At 39.0% G+C, this 24168-nt stretch overlaps 1 protein-coding gene across 1 annotated transcript; it reads left to right on the forward strand.

The window, feature by feature from the left end:
- The first annotated feature begins 2661 nt into the window (after positions 1–2661).
- On the forward strand, positions 2662–17386 carry aplnrb (apelin receptor b). The gene is made up of 3 exons (XM_088010974.1): positions 2662–2831; positions 3133–3244; positions 15485–17386. Exon 3 carries the CDS (start codon positions 15502–15504, stop codon positions 16570–16572), a length of 1071 nt encoding a protein of 356 aa, XP_087867100.1. The 5' UTR covers positions 2662–2831; positions 3133–3244; positions 15485–15501; the 3' UTR covers positions 16573–17386.
- The last annotated feature ends 6782 nt before the right edge of the window (positions 17387–24168 follow it).

Here is a 24168-nt window from a genome sequence, read left to right on the forward strand (position 1 = left end):
ACAAGATTTTATGTTGACACATCCAACAACCGGAAGTGATTATAAATGTCTTCCATGCTTCCTTCTGTGAAATTCCTCCTTCAAAACTTCTTTGTTGCCTTTTTTTAAATTCCTGTAAAGAATTTTACACACATATTGCTAAAGGATGCTTGTCAATGTGGCATCCTTGTTCATCTCCTCTCATCATCTTCACTTCTCTGCATTTTGCTTATGCAAACAATACAAACTGTCTTAAACCCCTCTTGTCTCTACCACACCCTTAATCACAACCCATTCTCGACCCCCACCTGTCTGTTTTCAACTTTTGCAGTGCTCAACATCTCTGGCTAGACCCAAAACCCTGGGAGGGGGGTTGAATGGGAGACAGTCTTTATGGCTAATCTGCAGAGATGGGGGTGGAGACGTGACCCAGACATTACCCCCAAAACCACATTCAGAAACAAACTGAACTGAGCTGTGGAAGCTCTTGCTTTTTCCAATATTAGTTCCAAAAGGTCAAATTGAAAACATTTTTTTTTTTTTTTTTTTTTAGCGCTTTCATGCATAGTGGTCACCACAGTGGACAGCTGTCTAAAAGTCATTTTCTTGTGCTTCTTGTGGATTTTTATGTTATAAATGCACACAGACCACTGAAGTGGACACTAATCCATAATAAAATACACCATCAACTACTGGCCGTCACCTGCAAATGCAAGAAATTATTTTTGTTAAATCCAATATGGCCGACAGACAAAAAAGCATGCCAACTCACCCAGTCCCTCCTTCCAAAAAAAAAATATTGTGACCTCAGATAACCCCTAAAGAACAATGCTACTGATGTATTTTTCAAATAACTTTTTATTTGGAGAAAATTACAATTGATCATCAAAAAATAAAATAAAATAAAATAAAAACCTTTTTTATAAAAAAAAATTTCCTACCTTTTTTAAAGAAAATAAACACAAAGGATCATAATTCATGCATGAAAGAGTTAATTTCTAGTGTACCAAACTTGCATACACAGGTTTTGGAGTCATTTTGGAGTCTTGTTTAGGAAATATTTTGCTTATTTAAGCAAGACAATGCTAACCAAAGTCGAGGAAATCAATGTTAAATTGTCATCTTCATATGTATTCAGCACATTTACTGGAGAAACGCATGCGACATATGATATGTGTTATATTAATAACACAGAAACAGCCAAACTAGGATGTCATATTTGAGGCAACGTGTTGCTGCTAGATTTGTTGGTGCAGCAAAATATGATCCACAATGTCCAGATATAGAGATCTGGATCATGAATAAGCTTTTGAAGTCAGCGAAAGCAGAAATACTTCACTGGGGTTAAAAGTTAACTTTAGTAAAGTTCAAAACACAGTGGCACCCAAAAGCAAACACGCTCCTCTAAAAATACCAGTTTTTAAAACATTGTAAAATATTTTTAATGCAAAACAAATGGAAAACAAATAAAAAGGTGCAATAATTCACAAGTTTACATGCACTACATGAAAGGACACATGCGCATATTTGTATCGCTATTATTGCTTGTTTTAGGTTAATTAGCATCAGCAAAATTATTTCTATTTGCTAAATGTCAGAGAACATTTTTTTATTTGAAAAGTTTACACATATTTGCTCAGTATCAGGAATAATTGTCTTTTAAACATTTGACCTGGGTCAAATCTTCCACACCTTTCTCACAATAGCTTGTTTGGTCAGTTCCTCCTGAGAGAACTGGTGGCAAGTGTCTCACTCGTCTTTATAGATCGACCCACAACCTGTTTATAGGATTGAGATCAGGGCTGTTGAATGTATATGAACTATTAAAATCACTCTAACAGCTGTGATAAGCTGTGTATTTTTTTGTTTTGTTTTGTTTTTCTTTGCTTAATTTCCTGTTGATCACTTTTTTGAGAGACCACTGCAAAATCTTCAGTTTCTCTGATTTTAGTCTTTATGGGTATAAGTTTGAGTAAAATGAACATTGTTCTTTTATTCTATGAACTGCTGACAACATGTCTCTGAAACTCCAAGCAAAAACTTAGTATTTATTTGCAGAAAACGAGAAATGGTCAAAATAACAAAAAGATGCAGAGCTTTTTTAATAATGCAAAGAAAACAAGTTCATATTCACTTAGAAACAACAATACTAATGTTTTAACTCGGGTTCAGAAATCAATATTTGGTGGAATAGCCAGGAGATTTTCAATGGGGTTCAGTGCAGCAGGCTCTTCATTTTTTCCAGGTCCCATTAATTATATTTTAAACTTTGTCTTTTTTTAACTTCTTTAAGGTTATATAAAAACGCTGAAGCCTTCTCTATCTTTGCATCATGTCAGTATACCAGAAGCATGAAGCCCTAATTCAAACAGTCTACTTATAATATAAGGTCACTATAAATAAAACTGCCTTGTTTGATTATTCTCTCCTTTCCAGGTGCAGAAAACATAGAGAACTCTAGAGAAAAAAAAAACTCTCCTCTTCTTGAGTTACACATAATGTCCGTTGCCACCAGATTTTAAAAAGTATCTATTAATGTTGGTCCATAATTATCACGGCATACACAAATAAACTGTAAGTAAGAGTACACCCTGCATGTGAGTTCTGTTTATTCTCTGTTGCTGTTTTTGGGGGTGTGGTGAACACATCGAGGTGGATGATCTCATGATGCCATATGAGTGAAGCGTCTGGGAGATTACAGTCTGGCATCGTGAGCGGTAAAGCTCCTTTGAAGCTTTTCGGTAACAAGGACCGAAGGTCTGCAGCTTTATCCCCACCTGCCGCCCCCCATCGTTCCCCCAGCCCGATTAGAGGGGCCAAAGGTCAGGGGGTTTTGAAACTAAAAACCCACCGTGAGTAAACTTTATGGGATTTTCTTCTGAGCAATTAAGGTTACATGGTTACAAAGAGGAATGGAAGCCGTTGAAATTTTAGAGAAAATAAAAGTAGAGCATGAAAGTAGGATTACTAACAATTTAGAGAAAAAAAAAACTCTTAAGTGTCGTATAACTTAGAGGTTATCTTGAAAAGAGCAACTACCTCAAACTGAAATCCTTATCATTGAAAGATTTTCCATGTTTTTCAGACAGGAAAACATTTTCTTAAATCCTCACAGACATTTACTCAGAGTAACTGAGAGCTCAAACCTTGCAGGCATTCCTGTTTGTGACCTTCCACGTGTTTTGGGGACAGAAGCTGCGGTGAAAAGTTTGAAGTGGCATCGGCTGCACGTGTGGGACAGGAAGCGGAGCGGAAGGTGTCAAAGGTCAGACAGATGCTTTCTTTGTGGACGGTGGGCAGGAAGTTTGTGCGCTCTTTCTTGGTCCTTCTCAGGTTGACGGTAGCTGCAGTCCTAATGAGCTCACATCCGTCAGATTTTTGGACTCTGGGTTTTAAATTGTAGCAGGAAATGATAGTGAACTGCTGGTTTGGTTCCAGCTGGGGATCCCCCGGATCTTTTTGTACGTCTACTCCCAGCTGGACAAATTATGCCAAATGTGATTTAATAGGTCGAAGGTGTTCCTGTTCTTCTTTATTATTGCTATTGTATCTCACATTTTAATAGATTAGATCTTCATATCACATCACATCCTCCCTTTCTCCTCCTTTAGTCTTCCCTTCTGCTCCATCCTGGACTTGAGTTTTGCTCTCTTCCATTACATCTCATTACTTCTACAACTTTTACTTATTTATGAAGCACTTTAGAAACAACAACGGCTGAGACAAAGTGCCAGTTCAGCTTTAGATTCTTCAGCATAATACGCAATCACAATTTGGCATTAAAAGCATTGGTTCTGCTCCAATTTTACACTCTTGTCATAAATTTTAACCTGAAGTTTGCTTTGTAAGAAAATTTGCACCGTTTTGCCTTTTTTTCCTGATGCTCCTGCATTCAAGTAAGTTTTTTGCACTTCACTTTAAATATTTCGGAAAAAAAGATTCATCTTACCGAAATCAAACTGCATTTTTGCAAGAAATGCAAATGTTCTAGTTTTAGTTATGATTGAAACTGCTGCACAAAAACCGAATCATAATTGTGGAAGTAGAGTGATAAAGTTTTTTTTTTATTCTCTTTTCTGGAGATGAAAACTGAGATGCATTTTAATTCTCCAACCATGATTACCTCAATATGGAGACATAAATATATTAAAATCAATTAAATTGAGTCCAGAATTTCTCAGGTTACCTGCAGCAGATAACTATTTTTGAGTTATCTGCTGAGTTGACTAGTTGGACTTGAAGCCTGATGTCTAAAGATCGCTGCTGTCGTCTTAAAACAAGAGTTGGTGTGAACACAATTTGTTTAGAAGAAAAACCACCAAAAACTTACTTTAAAACATGAGCATTACATCACATTAAAACAATAAAGAGAAATAAACATCATAACATTACAATAAAAGGCTAAACATGAGGGAAATCATTAAGTGGGATGTTGAGGCTATAAAACATGCAATCCTGTAAAGAAAAAAATAAGCCGTGCCTTCTCTTACAGCCCTAAGCTCATTAGACAGAAGGTCAGGCTGTTGTGTTTCTTTGAATACAAATTAAAGCTGAAGCCAATAAACATAAAAACTGCTGCAGTTTTAAGGCTCTGAAAGGTCGTGGGGTTTCTTATGAGAGTAAAACCTGCTCCTCCTGAATCAGATGTCCAGCACCGCTCTTCCAAGAAACGCCTGATTAGAGGTGCAAAACAGAAAGAATCTACAAATAATAAAGGAGGATAAACAAACCTACAGCTTGAGATGGAAAGTTTAGATGCTGCTGCCATAATGAAGGAATAAAAGCTCAGCCAAGTGAAAGGGCTTGGTTCTGCAGAGAATGAGCTCTGCTTGTTATTGTACGTGCCTGGCCATACTATCAAGAGGAAGCCTACACAGATAGAGCTTTTTGTTTACATTTCACTCCTTCCTTTCCTTGCTTTAACTTTCAGTGCCTGCTTTGTCCCCTCAGGGACAAGCAGTGCATATCAAAGGACAAAATCCAACCCTTTCCCAATCATTAAGGAATTGTTTCCATCTGTTGATTTTATTTCAACCACATTTTTGCCAACTCCTGAAAATAAAATCTGCATCCTGCCAACTAAAATGCTTTGCGGAGATTTCCTTGAATTTCAAAAGCTGAAAATCTGTTACTCAAGATTTTTTATTATTTTTTATTATTGGTACTTTTTTCAGGAGCCAAAAATGTATCAGGGTCATGAATTTTGGAATATTAGAGCTAGTAATAATGTTCAAAATCCAAATATGTGCTCTTGATCATAAAAAAGTGAACATTTTCCATTTACACAAGGATATGGATGTTTTTTATGACTCTGAGTGCATAGAGGGTCAAGCAAGAAAGCAATCCAAAATCTGCATGTTCAGGCTCAATAAAATATTGCAAAACGTGACGTGTTTTATGATACTGAAGTATGTTTGGAGAAGTCAAGGTGAGGTATTCAGCATTCAATATTCTGTATTTTTCTTAGACCTTTATTTATGCAGGTTGTCTCATTGAGATCCATTGAGATTTCATTTACAAAAAGAGACTTGTTTAGATAAAACAAGCCAAATTACAAACACAGCACCAAAACAAGTAATTTAGAAATTTGACTCAGTTATTAAATAAGCTAATAAAACATGAGGTAAAAATAAGGAAATATTTGTCTTTTCATATTATAAGAGATTTGAATTGTCCAAAAAGAATCCAAGTGGATAGTTAATATGTCTGGAGGCGTTCAGACCTAAAACTGTGGTGGTGGCAGCATCATGTCATGGGTTTGTTTCAGTCTGTGCAAAGAGGGTGTAATTTAGAGAAAAGGAAATCTGGTACAATTTGTGCACAATTGGATTTTCAAATTAAACAACTGCCTCAAACACACATCACAATTAGTTTAGGAACGGACCAAAGATAGTCGACATTAAGGGTTAACCTCATCAAAAATTTTGTGGAGTATTTTTAAAGTCAAGACTTATTAGCAAGCATCATTTTGACAAAAATGCTGCTGTCTAGTTATCGATGTGAATATAACAAACTAAGAAAGAATGTTAAAACCAAGTTAACATGAATCGTAATTTATTGGGTGTAAAAATAAGTTTATATCCTCTCCTTTGAACATGTAAATATATTTTACCACTGTTAATCTTTTGATTATTTTTGTTTCTTTCATTTATTTTCTTTGCATAAATGAAAATAAATGACTGTTTATTATTTTATCACATTATGAAGCAGCTAATTCCAAATAAAGCCACTCTGTTACACTGTTGGACTGTAAATGCTTTAGGGGTAAAAAATCTGGAATCAGTTGTTAAAGAAAAAAGAAATAAAAAAAACTTACTGCCACAAAATGCAATTGCACATCACAATTCAAAAGTTTGCACCAAGTCGATTAAGGTCAGGCAGAGTAAAACTGGTGGAACCTCTGGAACTGGATTCTCCCTGTTTGGTGGCTTAACTGCCAAATGTTTTGTTGTTTTAGTCCATAATGAGACACGCGGCTTGTAAAAGTCCCTTGGCACTGTTTGTGTTACGTGTTTACCTCTGCATGGGATGTTTGTTAAGTCGTTTCTGCCGTGTCGATGATGTTTTTCATGCATCTGCATCAATCTGAAGTTACTTCCTGCCATTGTTGTGTCACATCCCCACTGTCTCCTCTCTTCCTGTCAATCTAGTCCTCTTTTTCCTCAGCAAGGAAGCTGGAAGCTTGAAGAGGATACACAGACTGGGAGAGGAGGAGAAGGGGGAAACGCTGTAGTTGTGTAAGTTTGTGCCCAAGTACGGCTGAGTGTGTTTGTGTGGTTGTGAGAGCGAAGGAGAGCTGCTGAGGCCCTGATAAGACGTTGATGGTGTGCAGAAGAAGCATCAGCGGGTTATGATAACGCCAAAGTAAACATCGGCCCCAGCGTGGCAAACTGAAATTAGGTCACACACTGTAAAACAGTTCAGGTTTTGAGGTGATTTTAGTAAATCTTAACCAATTTTGAGTGGTTAAAACATCAAAAGTCAGATTTGTCATATATATGAACTTATCTTGAACGTGAACAAAACAACACACCTCAAACCTGCCGTGAATTAGAAATTGCTGCAACACCGGAGTCTGTTTCCTAGGTGAGGTCGACTTTACATTCCAACTCTAAAACTGGAACCTTGCAAGCTCAACTAATGTTTGCAGTTGGACGAGCAAAATATATTCCAGAGAAAAGTTTATGCTCAGATGAGAAAGATTCAGCTGTTTTAAAACATTAACAAGTTGCATAGATTCAGGAGTCAAACTCTAAACCAGCACCAATTATCAAGCATGGTAGTGGCAGCATTATGCCAAAGGTCTTTTTTGCTATATATTTGTACTATGTTTGCAAAGTGGGTGTAATAAAGAATAAGGAGATGTGGTTGAAGTTTGTACAGAATTTGGTGTTCAAAAAGTAAAATTATACTAAATTGCACATCAAAATGAGTTTGATGTTATAAACCTCTTGTTCAACCTTACTGAATATTTGCTTTAAAATCTTAAAAATGGAACAAGCCAATTTAAATTAACTTTGGCAATTCTGCAAGAAAGGCAGTGACATTTAATGAAATATGTACAGGATTTTTCGGATTATTTATTTGAACTTTTTTCCTAAGCTTTGAACCATGCGCCTTGTAGTCCGGTGCGGCTTTTCTGTGGATTTTTCTTCAACCACCAGGGGGCTCTGAAGCAGGAAGTGACTCATTGGAAGTCAAAATTGGAAATCAAAGAAGAAAGTGCTGCTTTTCATTGAGAACTAGCATATGCTAGCAGTGGGCACGACGGAGAAATTTCTTCAAACTCAGCCCCTCATCATAGAAACAACACGAAGAAGTTCATATGATGCAGCTTCTAAGTTGAAGGTTATCGATCTGGCAGTACAGATCGATAGCCGCTGTACGTAAACTCGGCGTGAACGAATCCATGGTTCGGCGTTGGAAACGGAGAGCTGGGTTCTTATGGAAAACAGAGAGCGGAGGAGGTACCAGCGGCTTATAATCCGGTGGTTTATATATGTACGTTTTCTTTCTTTTTTTTTTTTTTTTTTTTTTTTAAACATTTGTCAGTGCGCTCTATAGTCCAGAAAATACGGTATTTATTTGAACCAGGTTCAGGCAGCTCTTGTTTGTTGAAATCGTTTTGCAGTTGTTTGTTTTATATTTGTTCAAACCTGCAAAAATAACGACACAACTAGCATTTAAACTGATTTATAAGAAACCCATGCTGATGATCAGACTTTAGAAATGCACTCCAGCATCTTCAACATTCATGATTTCACTGAGGCATTTAACTACAGGGAAGATATGCTGGTATGATTTGCAGGTTTTCTGTCTGCAGCTTATTGTTTTATTCAGACCCTCACCTCTTCATGATTTCTTTTCATGCATCGTTGTTGTAAAATGTGGTTTTAGTTTCAATCTCTTTGGTGGTGCCTTTTTTCATTATGTTTCCTGTAGTTTGAGCTTTACTACTGGAGAATCCAGTAATACTAAAACAGTCTTTCCCAGTATTTTAATTTTTTTTCTTATAACTTTATTCTGTTTTTAACTCACTAAATAATATTAACAACCCATCAGGTCCAAATCTCAGCTACCCCATCTCAATATATATTTAAGGTTAAACATTTTCTTTTACGGTAAAAGAAAATGGACTTGGTTTTAATCACCATGTGTGCAGGAGACAGTAAAGTTTTTTTTTTTACTTCCATCAGCAGCTGACCTCATTGGCTATAATAAATGAGAGTAATGACAAAAGCATATGTTCAGCAGGACCTTTGGTTTGAAATTACAATAGCTTATTGTGTTGCATCCACTTCAGTCACGGCCTTCTCATTGTGCATTAAGATGAAGGATTTCTGGGCGTGTCCTTTTTGTGTGCCTCTCGCAACCTTTAAACTATACTGACGTCTTATGTTTCAAAAACCATGTGAAGCTTGGAGAAACGTAACGATCTGTACAACTCAGTTTATGTTACATGTACGGATCGACCTCTCCAGGGTTTTCACCCCTCCCATCGGTTGTGTTGCATTCAGGGCACCGAAACGGGATTTAATTAATGCTTCAATTCCTATTTGGGTTTTTTGTTTGTTTGTTTGTTTCAAAGTAATTTCTCTGCTTTTGCTATGTAATATTCACAAAACATTCAGTAAAAAAATATGAGTTTGTCAAAGGTATGACTGAATGGATAGGAACGTGCAATGGAGAAGAGATGTGGACAAGAGTTCATTGTTGTGAGCATTTTTTCCATGTTTAATGTGGAAACAACTGAAGAATATGTTTATGTAATGTAAGTAAGTAAAGAAAACGTATATAACAGTACAGCATATGAACTGTGCTCACCTAAACACATTTTATTTTGAGAGCAGTAAAGCTGTGATGCTAAAGATCTGATGTTAAACCTTTTCTTACAGTGAACATAAATAAGTATACTTCCAGATTAGGGCAGATTTGTTTGAATAGTCAATTTCCCACTTAAATAAAAAGATAACTGATTTTAATATTTACTCCAGTTATCTTTGTCTGATATTAAATTAGTTTGATAATCTGAAATATTTAAACTTGGAAAAACAGTAGAAATCCGAAAGAAGGCCAACACTTTTCACTAGTTTTTATCATCCAGGGGTTTTAAATATCATCTCCTTTAAATATGTTTATCCAAGCTGGCGATACTAAATTTGAAGTAAAAAATTTATACAGTAATTTCAAATACAGGACTTTGCAATAAGCTGCAATAAGTAAATATTAAACCAAAATATGGAACAACAATGTTGCTGCAAGCTGTTTTTTTCCTCTCCAAACCTTTGCCGGTTGTTGTATTTGTTCTCAGATCTCACAAAGTGACACTGGTCTCATCATCAAATAAACAAGCCTCCTGACTTATCAGTTATCTCGTGTCAGACAAGTGAGCTAACGCAAACACTGACGGCACCTACTCTGAGTGCAAGCAAAGTGTATCTGACATGATTTGTGTCTCCGCTCTGCTTCTTCGTCAGATAAATGAGCCTCTCCAGTTGAAACTTGTCACGGCGGGGCGCCTCTTCGTCTCCTAAGAGGCGCCCCGCCGTGATGAAAACCTCAGATATTTACTGGCAACCCTGACGGAAAGCGTCAGCTATTTTTACCTTTTTGTAAAAACTGTTTTCCCTCCTTCTTTCCTTGCTTTCATTCGCGGTAGATATTTTTCACTTGGCTCAGATGACAACAACATTTTGAAAGCAGGAAGGTTTCTATCAACAGACTCCCCCGGTCAACTGAGTCGCAGTCAGCAGGGCAGGAGGTTAGTGGGGTGTTAAGGGAAGCTGCTGCTGCTGCGTTGTTTAGAGGTCAAAGGAGAGAGAAGAAGACCACAATACCTTCTGGTGTCCTTGTGATTGTGAACATACCAGAATATGTAATTTTTTCCTTTCCTCTCTTCTTCCTATTGAGTTGAACTTACGAGCTATTTTCCCACAAAGATGCTTGAATCTTCAAAAATGCAACCAGACTGACTGGAACTCATCTTCTGGTGTTCAAAACCTGAACAGCCGATAGCTTTTAAAGCAGGAACTATTTTCTCCGGCGTGAACACAAAGCTCATTCTTAAAACTGAATGGTTTACAGCAAAAACACAAACACAATGGCACCCTCCCTGGGTGAGCAGTAAAGTTCAATTTATGGTTTCCACTTCCGTTTGTGCACAAGGACTAGGTGGCATAAATTTTCTGGTCCGCAGCAGTCTGCAGGCCCCCCAGAGTGTGGTCCAAATATATTCACCTGCGTTGTTCCTGGCCTGGCTTTGGAGGTGGATGAGTCAACAACAGATTTAGAAGATGATTACTTAAAGGAGAATCTGAGAGGAGATTTGCTCTAAAGTTGCAGCGTGTTGCAAAAGTTATTTTTGTATTCTGTCGTACCAGATCTTCAATGAATCTTATTAGAACGTTACATAAAAGATCCGACACTTAGCTCCATGTAGCTGAAGATGTCAGCAAAATGCTATATGGTTTTCAAAGTTTATTTTACAAATATTGATCAAGAAAAAAGGAATGTCATACATTTGTACGCAGCTTCCCCGCGTTAGCATTTCATTTAGCATTTTCCAGCTGCAAGTTTTGTCTCTGCACTGCAAAAGCACAAACTCTTACTAAGTATTTTTGGTCTACTTTTTTGTGCAAATATCTAACCACACTGAAAATAAGATTCGAAAGTACAAGTTTCTAGTACATTTTCCATCAACATTAAGGAATTTTTGACTTAAACCTCTTATTTCTTGTTGGAAAAGTTACTTGTAAGTTAGTTTTGTTTCAAACATACTAAGATATTTGCACCAGAAACTAAACCACAAATACTTGGCAAGGCTTTTGCAGTGTACCAATTGTGTACATCTAGAGACAGAAAATTGTACATGTCCTTGAGCTCAAACTCACTCAGATTACACAGAGAAGTCCTGTAAACAGCAGAACCTCTGATCTGAGGTTTGGGCTTTGACTGGACCGTCCTAACACACTAGTATACTTTGATTTAATCCGTTCCATTGCAGTTCTGTCTCAGGTTTTTTGCAGCTTCTAGCAATGTTTCTTCCAGGATCACCCTGTTTTTCCTCCAGACACATCCTCTTCAACTCTGATCAGGTTCCCTGCTGAGAAGCAGCCTCAGAAATATACATTTTTTCCAATTCCTCATGAGTTAAAGTCTGTTTTAACATAGTGGTGAAAAGGTTTGAACATTTCTGAACTTGGGGGCTTTTTTTTCACAACGTGGTGTCGTTCTCCTTATCGACTGAAGGAAATGTAGTGCATTGGCTAATGAAGCCCAAATGGTGGAACATTTAAGGCCTGCTGGAGGTGTTGGCTTTAACAGCAGCCAATAATTAAAAGTGGACTTTAGTCTTGATTTGACTGTTATTTTTGCCCAGGAGGCCGATTAGCATGAGAGCTGTTAGTATTGGCTCAGGTGTTTACATCATGAATTTTAAGATAAATTCAAGTCAGAGTTCTCCAGATCTGAAGTAACACATACACACACTTCGAAGAGCCAGCTGCCTCTGAACAGGACATGTGGTCTGACAGCTTAACACGCACATCAAACAACTGTCAGACCCCCACAAACGCCTAAATAACAAGAACACACACCTCACACTCCCCAACTGTGACAAGATTCACTAAAAAAAGCCTCATAAACAAGAGAGAACTCTGTCACAATAATAGATCAAAGCCCTACAACACAAGCTGCTGCTGCTGCTCATTTCTGTCCTCGTGTAAAAAGTCTTTCCTTTAAGTCTTACGGAAATGCAGCAACTGGTGGATGGCCATCGAACAAAGAAAGAGAAATACCAAAAACAGCAAAAACACAAACATAAACGTATTGGTTATCTCTGTGTGCATGGTGTGTGGCTTGCAACATGAGGCCACATGTGAGGAAAACAACAACAGTAATTGATATGACACACAGGTGGGTAATTAGGAGAGAAAACAAGAGCTGAATGCTGTGGAAGCAGAGTTGGTGGCATGCTGGGCGACTTGGTGGACGGCCGCTCTGCAAAACAACACCAGCTTTGTCCAACTGGGACTTGTCACTCTTGCAGAGCAAATATGTTCCTCTTCTTGCACAAGTAGCCTTTCAACATCACTTAAACCTTAGTGCATTTATGTACAGTAGCTCTAATGAGCAGACTGTGGGGGAAAAAAGTTTATAGATGGATTAATCATCAGGGCACTTGTGCTTTATTTCCCCATCAAAGACGGGAGCTAAAAACAGGCCCCTGTCGCACCAGAGAACAGATAGGAAGCCTGCTGTGATCCACTTCGGTCTGCTTTCATCCGGTTTTGCCAAAGCGCCCTGAGACATCTTCTGCTGTCCGGATGGAGCCACTGAAAAAATAATTTGATTTCACATTGCCCAAATCACAGGAACAGGCAACAACAACAGCTGTCTGGGAGTAAGTGACGTTGGTGAAAGCAGAGGCGACAGGAATAAATCCTCATCTTCATAATTGGAGGAAAAAGGAGGATGACTAAGGAGAGCCAGAAGGAGTAGGATGATGGGTGGAGGGAAGAGGGGGGATGGCTTGGGAAGATTGTTGAGTGATACAGTAGTTGTGTCTAAAGGTCGGTTCCCCGGCGCCACTGTTGCCGCTCCGCTGAGAGATGTGCTCTCAGCTGAAGACTTGAGAAGTCCCATCTGGACCAGAAAATAAAACTGAGAAACTACCGTTAACAAAGAGAAAGGTGTTTTTTTTCCCCCTCATTAAACAGCAATGAATCTAGAAAACTCAAATGCGTATGCTGCTTTTTGAAAAATAAGATTTCTTTGCATTTTAAGGTAGAGTAGTATCAATTTTGATGAGTGTTGTGTGCAACCTTTCTTAATGATTAATAGAAAGATCTTTATTGACATTACAGAACTAATGTCAATAAAGAATGTAACTAGCTTTGTGCTTGTTAGAAATTAGCATAAATCTTATCAGCTTGATAAGAGAGAAGACCAGCTCCGTGGGTTTGTGTTTTGGTTATTAGCATAAACTTAATTTCTAACTAGCTTTATGCTAATTTCCCACCATGCTAATTACCTGTAGATAAGGTGGGATAAGGATCCAGCTCCTCAGGTCATCCATCATTCCTCAGTCTTGTTATGCTAACATTAAGCTTTGTAACAAAACAGCTAAACCCACTGGTTTACCAGAAAAATTCTTATGTTATCTTTTTTTTTTTTTTTTTTTTACTTTATTCCCAGATCCATATTTCAACTTCTGTCATAAAGAAAACACTATTACTGTCCTACATGCAGTGGGCAGAAAGAAATTTGGAGAATCTGGTTTACATTTGAGTAAAGCTAATGACTGCATGCTAGCAGCTCCACTCAAGCTATCAGCTAATCAAAGAATTCATAGATTGATTTAATAAAACTCATACAGAAAACAATCAATGCTACATTGTTTAACTTTGCACTTTGCAATTCTCTTCGAGTCAGGTTTTCATGTTTTCATAATTTCCTAATCAAAACAGTGTTTGTCGCTATGCTAACTGCTAGCAGTGTGGAGCTCAGATATCCTGCTGTTGATTAGCAGACTCAAACAGGAGTTTTTCCTCTCTCCTTAATAAACTGTTCTTCCTCAGGATACAAATATCCTGCTATCTTCTAAATCACTCACCCACTGGCACTGTTTACAGAATGACTCAGTTGTGCTGCCTGATAGTTGTGTCTGAGTTAGCCTGAGAGAAGAACGGTTCATGATTCTCAGCATCCTCAATATAGAGCAACACAGGTTGTTTGGTTTAGAAATTACAGATAAAAAACAATCTGAAATAAAACTAATGGCATCTAAAAAAAAAAAAATCTAGGTAATTTTTAAAGTCGTACTAATTTTTGAGGGCAAATTGTGGAACAATAAAATTCAGATTTTAGCTTGGTAAGAGAGAAATCCATCTTTCCAGGGGTTTGTGTTTTGGTTATTTATTAAATTTATTTATTTTTTTGTATCTGATACCAGAAATAAAAAAATACACATTATGTTGTGCTTTACCACATTTTCTTATAGGGTTAAGTAGAAATAGTAGTAGTTCACACCCTCTTTTAATCTATCCAGACAAGGTTAAAAAATGTTTTTAAAATGCAGCAGTTTCAGTGATTTGAACAAGCCAGACAAGAGAAACAGTATTTTAGTCCATAAAGCAACAAAAACTATATATTTCAAATCGTGTAAGTTTCTGCATAATTTTTTTCAAGGTTTTTACATGATAGTTTTTTGTATAATAGGAGAATATTTAGTATTTGGTTATTTTTTTAACTATTTTAGCAGACCTGCAGAAAAAAACATATTTTAATAAGTTCTAAACTGAAAGCAGAAATACATCTATGACCAAAGCTGTGTTAAACTTATTATTTAGTATTTTCATTAGGAGGTGATCAAAAGAGGACATGATATCTATTAGTCGCATCTTTTTTCTCATTTTTGTTCTTTAGCATGTTTCGACATGTGCAGGGGAAACAGGACAGGCAAAGAAATGCCGACAGTTTTCCTTTTCATCTGGTAAATGAGGGTGCTCCAGTAACAAAACAGCCCCCTATTGATATTAAAATGTCTGTTCTTTATGAAACCTGTGCAGGCTTTACTATCAGCCTGCTGTCCAGACATGTCCTATTAGCTCTCGGTTTCACAAATGACAGAAATATGTTTTAAGATGGACCCAGAGAGTTTACATTTTTGTCATTTCGAATTCCTATGCAAGCACAGGAGTGGGGAGTAATTTTTCAAATGCAAATTAAAAACCCAAAATGTATTTTTAAAGTTTTAAAGTGACTTAATAGTGTGTTTTCCAGTAAAGTTACTAATGAAATGAATGGAGAGACATATGCATGGGGGAACTGAGTGCTGAGAGGGAAAGATCGGCATGAGGGGAGGAGTTGTGGGAGGGTGTGACCCGGATGGGGGTGTGTATATAAGGGTATGCAGATTTCACACACAGTAACAGACTTCACAGTGTCTCAGCTCCAGTGGATCTATCTGCCTTACACAAATATTTTTTTTCTTCTTCAAATTAAGTCAAAGAAAAGAAGAAAATGGATTTCACTACGGCTCCTTATGACTACTACGACTACGAGGAGACAGAGAACTCCACTATGTGCGACTATTCAGAGTGGGCGCCGTCGTACTCCGTCATCCCGGTTCTCTACATGCTCATCTTCATCCTTGGCCTCTCAGGGAACGGGATCGTCATCTTCACCGTGTGGAGGGCTCAGGGCAAGCATCGAGCTGCTGACGTCTACATTGGCAACCTGGCACTGGCAGACCTCACCTTCGTGGTCACTCTGCCCCTCTGGGCCGTTTATACCGCCATGGGCTACCACTGGCCCTTTGGAGTGGCTCTGTGCAAGATAAGCAGCTACGTGGTGCTTCTCAACATGTACGCCAGCGTCTTCTGCCTCACCTGCATGAGCTTCGACCGGTATCTGGCCATCGTCCACTCCCTGTCCAGCTCCCAGCTGCTCACCCGTCGACACATTCGAGCCTCGCTCGCTGTCATCTGGGTGCTGTCTGGCCTGCTGGCTTCCCCCACTCTTCTGTTTCGCACCACCAAGTACGATCAGCAAACCAACCGAACATCTTGTGCCATGGACTTCAGCCTGGTGGTGACCATTAAGGAGCAGGAGAACCTGTGGATCGCTGGTCTCAGCATCTCCTCCTCGGCTCTTGGCTTTCTCCTTCCCTTCCTGGCGATGATGGTGTGCTATTGCTTCATCGGCTGCACCGTCACCCGCCACTTCAACACCCTGCGTAAGGAGGATCAGCGTAAAAGGAGACTGCTGAAGATCATCACCACCTTGGTGGTGGTGTTTGCTGTCTGCTGGCTGCCCTTCCACCTTGTGAAGACCGCTGATGCCTTGTCGTACGTAGACTTGGTCCCTGCCACCTGCGACTTCCTGCGCTTCCTGCTGCTGGCTCACCCCTACGCTACCTGCCTGGCCTACGTCAACAGCTGCCTCAACCCCTTCCTCTATGCCTTCTTTGACCTGCGTTTCAGATCTCAGTGCCTGTGCCTCCTTAACCTGAAGAAATTCCTGCATGCCAGTCCAAACAGCTCCATGTCCTCGCAGAAGACAGAGGCTCAGTCACTGGCCACAAAGGTGTGACCACAGCGGGGGAAGAGGTTGAAAGACAAAACTTTGCAGCATCATCTGCAATCGGTTTCAGGGTGTCACCTTTGCCCAGTAGGCCCCCACCCTCCAGGCCACTGACTGTGTGGACTAAAGAGGAGTGAATGTTGTTGTTTGGGGGGATTGAATCACACAGAAACTCCAGACTCTTCAAGTGGCAGGCCAGTGAAACTGAACAACAAGGAAAAATGCATGAAACGCTGTTAAATGAGGAAAATCCTGGAATGCTCATGAATTTCTCTTTGTTCTTGTGTGGACTTTTTGAACTGGACTCGACCGCCGCTGTTCTTATTGTCGTTAGTGAGCACTTGAGGAGTGATCTCCACCGGATCAGCCGGTGGTATCGTCCCCATGTCTGGCTACGTTACGTCTCCAAGTGAGCATGTAGGAAGGGAGTGCCAGTCTGGAGCGAAGGTGTTGGAGTCAGATAAGATGTTGTAAATTGTAAATTTGCGTGTGTGTGTGTGTGAGAGAGAGAGAGAGAGAGAGAGAGAGAGAGAGACAGGGTGTGTGGGGGGCGGGGGGGTGGAGAGTGTTAGGGGATCTGCCTGCCTGCAGACAGACCAGACAGACAAACAGATGGCAGCTGACAAATGGTTTCAGGTTGGTGAAAGGTCCAATTAAAAGGTGACTACTTTGACAGTCATCTCAGTGTGAGGTTATGTGTTGTGTGCTTGTGTGTGTGGACGGTGAATGTCTCTGAATTTCCTCCTGACAGCAACATGAAAGAATTTTGTAAATACATTATTTTTGATTTGTATTAAAAGAAAAGGTGCTCTGAAGAAACAAACACTCTCTCTGGTGTCACTCTGTTCCCTCCGGTGGCTTGCTAAGTCTTACTGGAATGTATTTTCTCCTGTCCGGTAAATATGCTTCTTCCTGTTGAGGCATTGCTGGGAGAAGGCCGTCTCCCCTCCTATTGTGTTTGGGAGAGCTGAAATCAAAGCACATGTCTGCAGGAAATGCACCCTCAACTTCTGTTTCCCTCTCCTCTAACAACTCACTCGCACAAACAATCCAGTGAGGACAAACGTTTCTAAAACGGATCAGCCACAGGAGTATTTGGTAGTCTCCCAAACAATGTAAAAATCTGAAGTGTTAATTACCAAAATGCATTCCTCGAATGATGACCAAAATAGTCTGTAGCTTTTAGTGGGCTCCCAGTTTAGCTGGTCCTGGAGGACGGCATTAACGGCTGGAAGGAGAGGGTCCAAAGTCTTTTAGTTGCTAAAATCAAGTCCAGTGTAAAAATGTCATTGCAGTGTACATGAGCAGTATTTTTTATTAACCTTTAAATCATTGTTACATTTACTGGTTATTTACACAACAAAAATTCAGATTTCTTAGCTAGGAAATGGTTAATGGAGGCAGTGCCAACAATGATGAGTGAAAAACATGCCAGTTATAAAATATGTGAGGAGATTCTAGTCTCACTTAAGACAATGTAAAGATATAATATTTGTGCTCTTCACGCGGCGTTACTTTCCTGTTAGGTAGGATCTGACCATAAATGATGCACAGCCTCCAACAGTCATTTCCTATGTTAGTAATTTGTCATTTTCTGTTTAAATTACCAGTAGCTTAAAGGCACAGGCAGCATCCATCCATCCATTTTCTTTACACCCTTAGTAGGGTTGGGAGGGTTGCTGGTGCCTATCTCCAGCTAACGTTCCAGGTGAAGGGCCTGTCCAGGGGGTCACCCTGGACAGGTCGCCAGTCTGTTGCAGGGCAACACAGAGACACACAACCATGCACACACATTCACACCTAGGGGCAATTTGGAGAGGCCAATTAACCTGATAGGTATGTTTTTGGACTGTGGGAGCAAACCGGAATACCTGGAGAAAACCCACGCATGCACATGCACTTGCATGGAGTTTGCAAGAACATGCAGAAAGACCGGAGCCAGGAATCGAACCCAGAACCTTCTTGCTGCAAGGCAACAGCTCCACCAACTGTCACACAGCCACCAGTATTTGAGTAATCTTGTACCTGAACCTCACTTAAAGGTATTTTACACAGTCCCCCATCTCGTGATGTTAAAGCAAATTGTTTCATGAAGCCAGAAATACAGTACAGGTTTATCTTTAAAGCACATTTCGAGACTAAACAAAGTTGACATTAATAAGCTTTTTATAGGATATAATCAGCAACAGCAAGGAGACAGAGGGATTGGGCTAATCCTTAATCAGTGATTTGAAGTGGGTGTTGCTGTTTTTCTCCTCTTGGTAATACCTGGTAGCATGGCTTTATATGAATAATGGAAATGGATACACATGCTTTATTTCAGTAAATATGAATAAGGAAGCTGAGCCTCCATTTTGATTAAGTAAAAATATCTTTGTTAACTGGGAACAACAAAGTTGTCATTCTTCTCTCTTCATTTCTGTCCCAGTTGCAATATGAAAAAGTAACCTGCAAAGAATCTTTTGTAGGTTATAAACTATTTCTAAATTCAAAATATACATATGATTCAACTTAGTCATATTTGCTCAAATAAAATGTTAAAATCTGGCACTACAGGGCCTCATTTTACAAACACCAACTTCAATTCATTGCATTAGGAATGCATGTGAGATCAACACAAAGTAGTTCATCTGTAAAGTGGAAATGAAAAAAAAAATGTTTTTCATGATAAAAATCAAGAAAGTGTGGTGTGTATATTCACTCTTTTTACTCCTCATCTATAAATAAAATCCAGTTCGGTGAGTAAATGAATCTCTGTTCAGTCAAGAACTCTGATATTTATTAAAGAAAAATTTCTGAAAAAACACAGCTGAAGAAACTGGAAAGACATGGAAAGAATTAATCAGAAAAGCAGCGAAGAGGCCCTTAGTAACTCTGGAGGATCTGCAACAATTCACAGCCAGGAGGGAGAATCTGTTATCAGGAGAGCCACGTCCTCCCCACTGTGAAACACTGTGGCAGCTGCCAGGATGAAAACCTGAGACTGCAAACAGTGTTGGGCAGCGATGGAGGTTCAACTTCCAGCAGATCGACACTAAACATGTTGACAGACAGTGGGTTGCTTTAGATGGAATCATGTGCATAAGTTAGAAAGGCTTAGCCAAAATCCTGATATAAATCCAATTGAGAATTTGTGGCAAGAACTGAGTAACAATGTCCACAGAATCTCTTCTTCCAGCTTGACTGAGATTAAACTACATTGCAAAGAGGAATTGGCAAAGGTTATGCTAATAGATACATGCCCCAAAAAACTTAAAGTTTTGTTAAAAAAAGGAATGGTTGTAAAAAGCATTGACCCAAGGAAATAAATATAAATGCACACCACACTTTTCAGATTTTGATTTGTAAAAAATGTTGCAAACAATGCATCATTTCCCTTGCACCTCCAGGTTTTCTTCCGCTTCTTAGTTCTGCACAAATTTGTGTTGGTTTATAACATAAATTCCTAAAAGACGTGGAACAGACAACACACATTTAAGTTTACGGTTGCATGTGCAAACCGTTACGCACCAGGAAACAAAGCATGTAGTCTTCGAATAAGTAGCTTGTGTATCGCAACTCCATGCAGCAGACATTTTTTACAGGATGTCTTGTGACATTATTCTCCACCTGTTATCATCAAAGACAGAGCCCTGCTGTGAAAGATAATCTGACCAGATTATTTTCATAGCTTTACAAGTTTTATGAGGCCAATGTGACCACATGGCATGAAGTGGACAAACTGCAGCTCTACAGAAGTGATTTGTGCCATGTGATCAAACGTGACCTGAGTATTTGTCTAAGCGTTTAGAAATGATCACAAAGTTTTCTTTTGTTTTCTCTGTGGAAAATCGAGATGGGGCATGCAGGTCACAGGTAAGCCTTTAAACATCTGTGAACATAAATTGTGTTTTTGTGTGTTTTTCATCCTTGCTGGGAAAATTTCACAAAGGTATTTTTGGGAGGAAAATATGATTCTATTAGATCTGCTCTGTCACTCTGTGGAGGCCACAAAAACTGATTTTCTGTATCGATTTGAAGCAGTGTTGTCTGTCTCTCTGTAAATGCGTTTGTAATTATGTTTTTCAGCTCAATTAATTAAAAGCTATTCATTAATCCGTTGATAAAAGACATTTTCAGTGTGAGCAGTCATAATAAAGTAAGTCAGAATTTAGTTTTGAGAATTTAGAAACATTTTGCAAAATGTGGAAAATAAACTCTTAAATTAAGGAGGTTGTTCAAACCATTATTCTGTCAAAGGTGTTTTGTACTTACTTTTTATGAATCAAATACTAAAGGATTAGCTTAGAGAAAGAGTACTGAGTATCTAACATGCAGCTGATAACTGCTAATGACCTCAGGAGGAAGAAAAACAATCTTGACAGAAGCCTAAAAATTTGAATTTAAATAAGGCTGATGTACATCAGTCTTCAAAAATCACTAAATGATAACAAAAAAGCAGCCAGTTAGCTAAATGTGCCTCAGATCTGCTGACAGAGTAATGATTAAGCAGTTTAAATCAGCAAGATGGAGAGGAAGAAGATTGAGGTTTGAATATTTAGTGACAGCAGATTATGTGGAAGGTCAAAAAAGCTGCATTGTTTATTGTTAGAGAACTGTGGCATCTTGAGGTCTCCATAGCAACTATACTTGATTCTTCAAAGTAAAAAACAGATTGTAAGATTTTACAAACACATATTAAAAAAAAGAGTCTTCCTTGTGATAACTTTAACTTAATTTCAGGTTTCAGACAAACGAAAAGCTCTTTTTTTTTCTTCATAGAATTTAGATCAATACATTTTCTTCTTTGAGAAAATTCGGGAGATTTGACACACAAACCGACAAACCACAGTGGAACTATTAGTTATTCTGTTATGGAAATAAAAATGCTCTTTAGTTGTGTACTGTTAAGGTTATTAATAGGCAATGCGAAGGCGCAACAGAGCTGCAGGCGGTAGAGTGCTGATGTGGAAAAGTTTCACAAAGATAAAACATCCTTAAAGTGGGCCCCTCGTTGCCAGACTTGATACTTAAATATATATTGGCAGAAACTAAAGGAGTTTCTATTAGCCCTCATTAAATCATTCGTTATCATATCAATGGGAAGCAAAAAGCTGCAGGTTTCAGTGCAGGGTGGAGGCCAGTCTCACTTTATGTCAGAAACACATGTCCCCGTCATCATAAATCAGAATCTAATAAACCGGGTCAAGCAGAAAACAGACAAAGGAAGCGTGCGCATATTTATCCCCTGTCCCAACAATAGAGGCAGAGCAACTCGGTCTGCAGACCGGACCTGAAGCCGGGTCCGACCCTGCTGGGGAAGGATGAGACGCTGACCCCTGAGGGGTCTTGGAGGACCCTCAGCTTCCTGCCACACGGCTCTTCCAGAACAACCTCCCCAGAGGAAAGCTGGCCTGACGGCCTGGAACGGATCCAGCAGGCCAAGCAGGAAAGGTAGACCGAGGGTGGTCAGGGTAGCAGTTCCTGATATGGGTATCCTGTCCTTCAGAGACGTCTGTTTGCTTTTGCAAGATGCTCACCTCTCAACCCTGTCTGCAATGAATAACTGCAGATAAATGCTTCATGTTCAACGTGATTTTGTCTAAATATTCAGGTAGAAACGTGGTCTGTAACAAACTGAGTCAAGCCTCCAGAAATGATTAATTGGAGGCATCTCTCCCTGCCTGCCTCTATAGATTACAGATCTTTTCAAAGACGCTCACACAAGGCAGCAATCGTTAGTGAAGACACGTAGTTTCCGACGGAGCGGAAGAGTCCAAGCTTTAGGAGTCTCCGGATCTTAGGTTGGAGAGGTTCTTCAATAGGCACAGAGACTCCCTTCATTCTCTCCTCTATCCTCGCCTTTGTGCCTCCTAACCTCCCTCAGGTCTAAATGGAGACCCTGTCATGTCCAACAGGCCCGAACCAGTTTAGGGTCTCAGCTGCAACGATGTCGGCCTTACAGGTAATAAGTGGCAAAAACAAAATAATAAATCTCCATCTGGTCTCGTCCAGAATGACAATGTGCCCTGCTGATTATCTTGGATCTTACACATGTGCAACTTTACTACTAAAGTATAACAGCACCCGTTATACTTTTACATCCACATTTATTATAACTTGACGAGAAGATTCTGCTGCTGTCCGCTATGTCTGGATGCCACTGTGATAATTTACTTGTTTAAATAATTTCACAGTGGCATAAATCTTTGTGCACAAACACTCTGCTGTTTACTCAGTCACACTGTGGAGAGTCCATCTTCCTGTCAGTGACATAAACCATTTCTTTATAGTGTCTATCAACAGGCAGATAAGTTTGGAGTTCAGTTCAGAAGTATTTTTAGAGATTTATGACTGTTTCCATCAGATGATGTTTTACAAAACCACATTGCAAGAGAAGTGAACTGTTTCATTGGGGCAAAACACCAAACCACCTACCTGGTGGTTGTTTTTATTTGGATAAAAGTAAAAATTCTAAGAGGATGTAGATTTAGAATCTGTGGATCCCTTCATTTTTTATAGTTTTTTTGCAGTACTTGCACTTTGATTCTGTAAATTGATTCTGATTCAATGTATGCAGATGTCAATTAGTCAAAGCAGTCTGCTGGGTTTCCTTGTAAACTTTCTTATCTACTTTGAATAATTAATTGAGCATAATGTACTGTTTGATAGATAGAATAAACTGAAATGAATGTATGATTAAATTAAAACGTTTTTTTGGTAAAGTAATTTGAGACAACATTTGCAGGCGTTATATAAAAGAACTGAATCGAACTGAATTGAATTAGATGTCATGCTTATTATCTGCAGAGGGTCCTGATAAATTGACAAATGTTTGGTTAAGAACTACATGCTAGTACATGAAATGGTTTTGGGTTAATGAATATTACTGATGCCAGTGCCTACAAGCTTTTCATCAACAAATTTAGCCAATTTAAATTTCAATGGAAATTTGAACTCTGGATGCCTGCTAATGAACAAATGGTACACCGGGGCATTAAATTGGGTTTAATAGTCTTCAATTTGTATATTAAACACAATGAACAGGATTTACAATTGTAAACTGACTCTGCACCTTGTCCAAGTTTCTTTGTGATTTGCTACATATCAATAATCATAGCAAATTGTATTCATGATTGGGAACTGTGGGTTCAGTGACGCTCCACAGCGTTGTACTGCCTTCAGGTCTGTTCTGTGGCTTATCTTCTAAATGTGTGATACAATATTTGTAGTCACTCAATAAACAAACACTCAATATTTTGCATAAGTACTCATTCATTTTCCACCATTTTTGTAACGTAAAGAAAAACATCCTGGGTAAATTTCATAAGGCATAGGAATGTTTGCCTTATCCATAGGTTCCCACAAGGCATTGCTCCTCCTCAGCAGTCGGACTTTGTTCATTTCAAATCATCTGTGAACAGAACAAAAGAGGGGCGGCCAGAGTAGACAGTATAATCCCACCGAGAAAGAAAACATCAGACAAACCGGTTTTCCCTTTAGAACATCAGGAGGACTTTCTACCACAAATTGTGACGCAGCCTTTCTCATTAAACACAAAGTAAAGAATCACAACTGTTTACTCTAGATCACTTTTATGTGAAATATATTGTCTTTACACTTGAT

The sequence above is a fragment of the Poecilia mexicana genome, unplaced genomic scaffold, assembly GCF_051168715.1.
Source record: "Poecilia mexicana isolate PSO_F unplaced genomic scaffold, ASM5116871v1 scaffold_12, whole genome shotgun sequence".
NCBI lineage: Eukaryota > Metazoa > Chordata > Actinopteri > Cyprinodontiformes > Poeciliidae > Poecilia > Poecilia mexicana.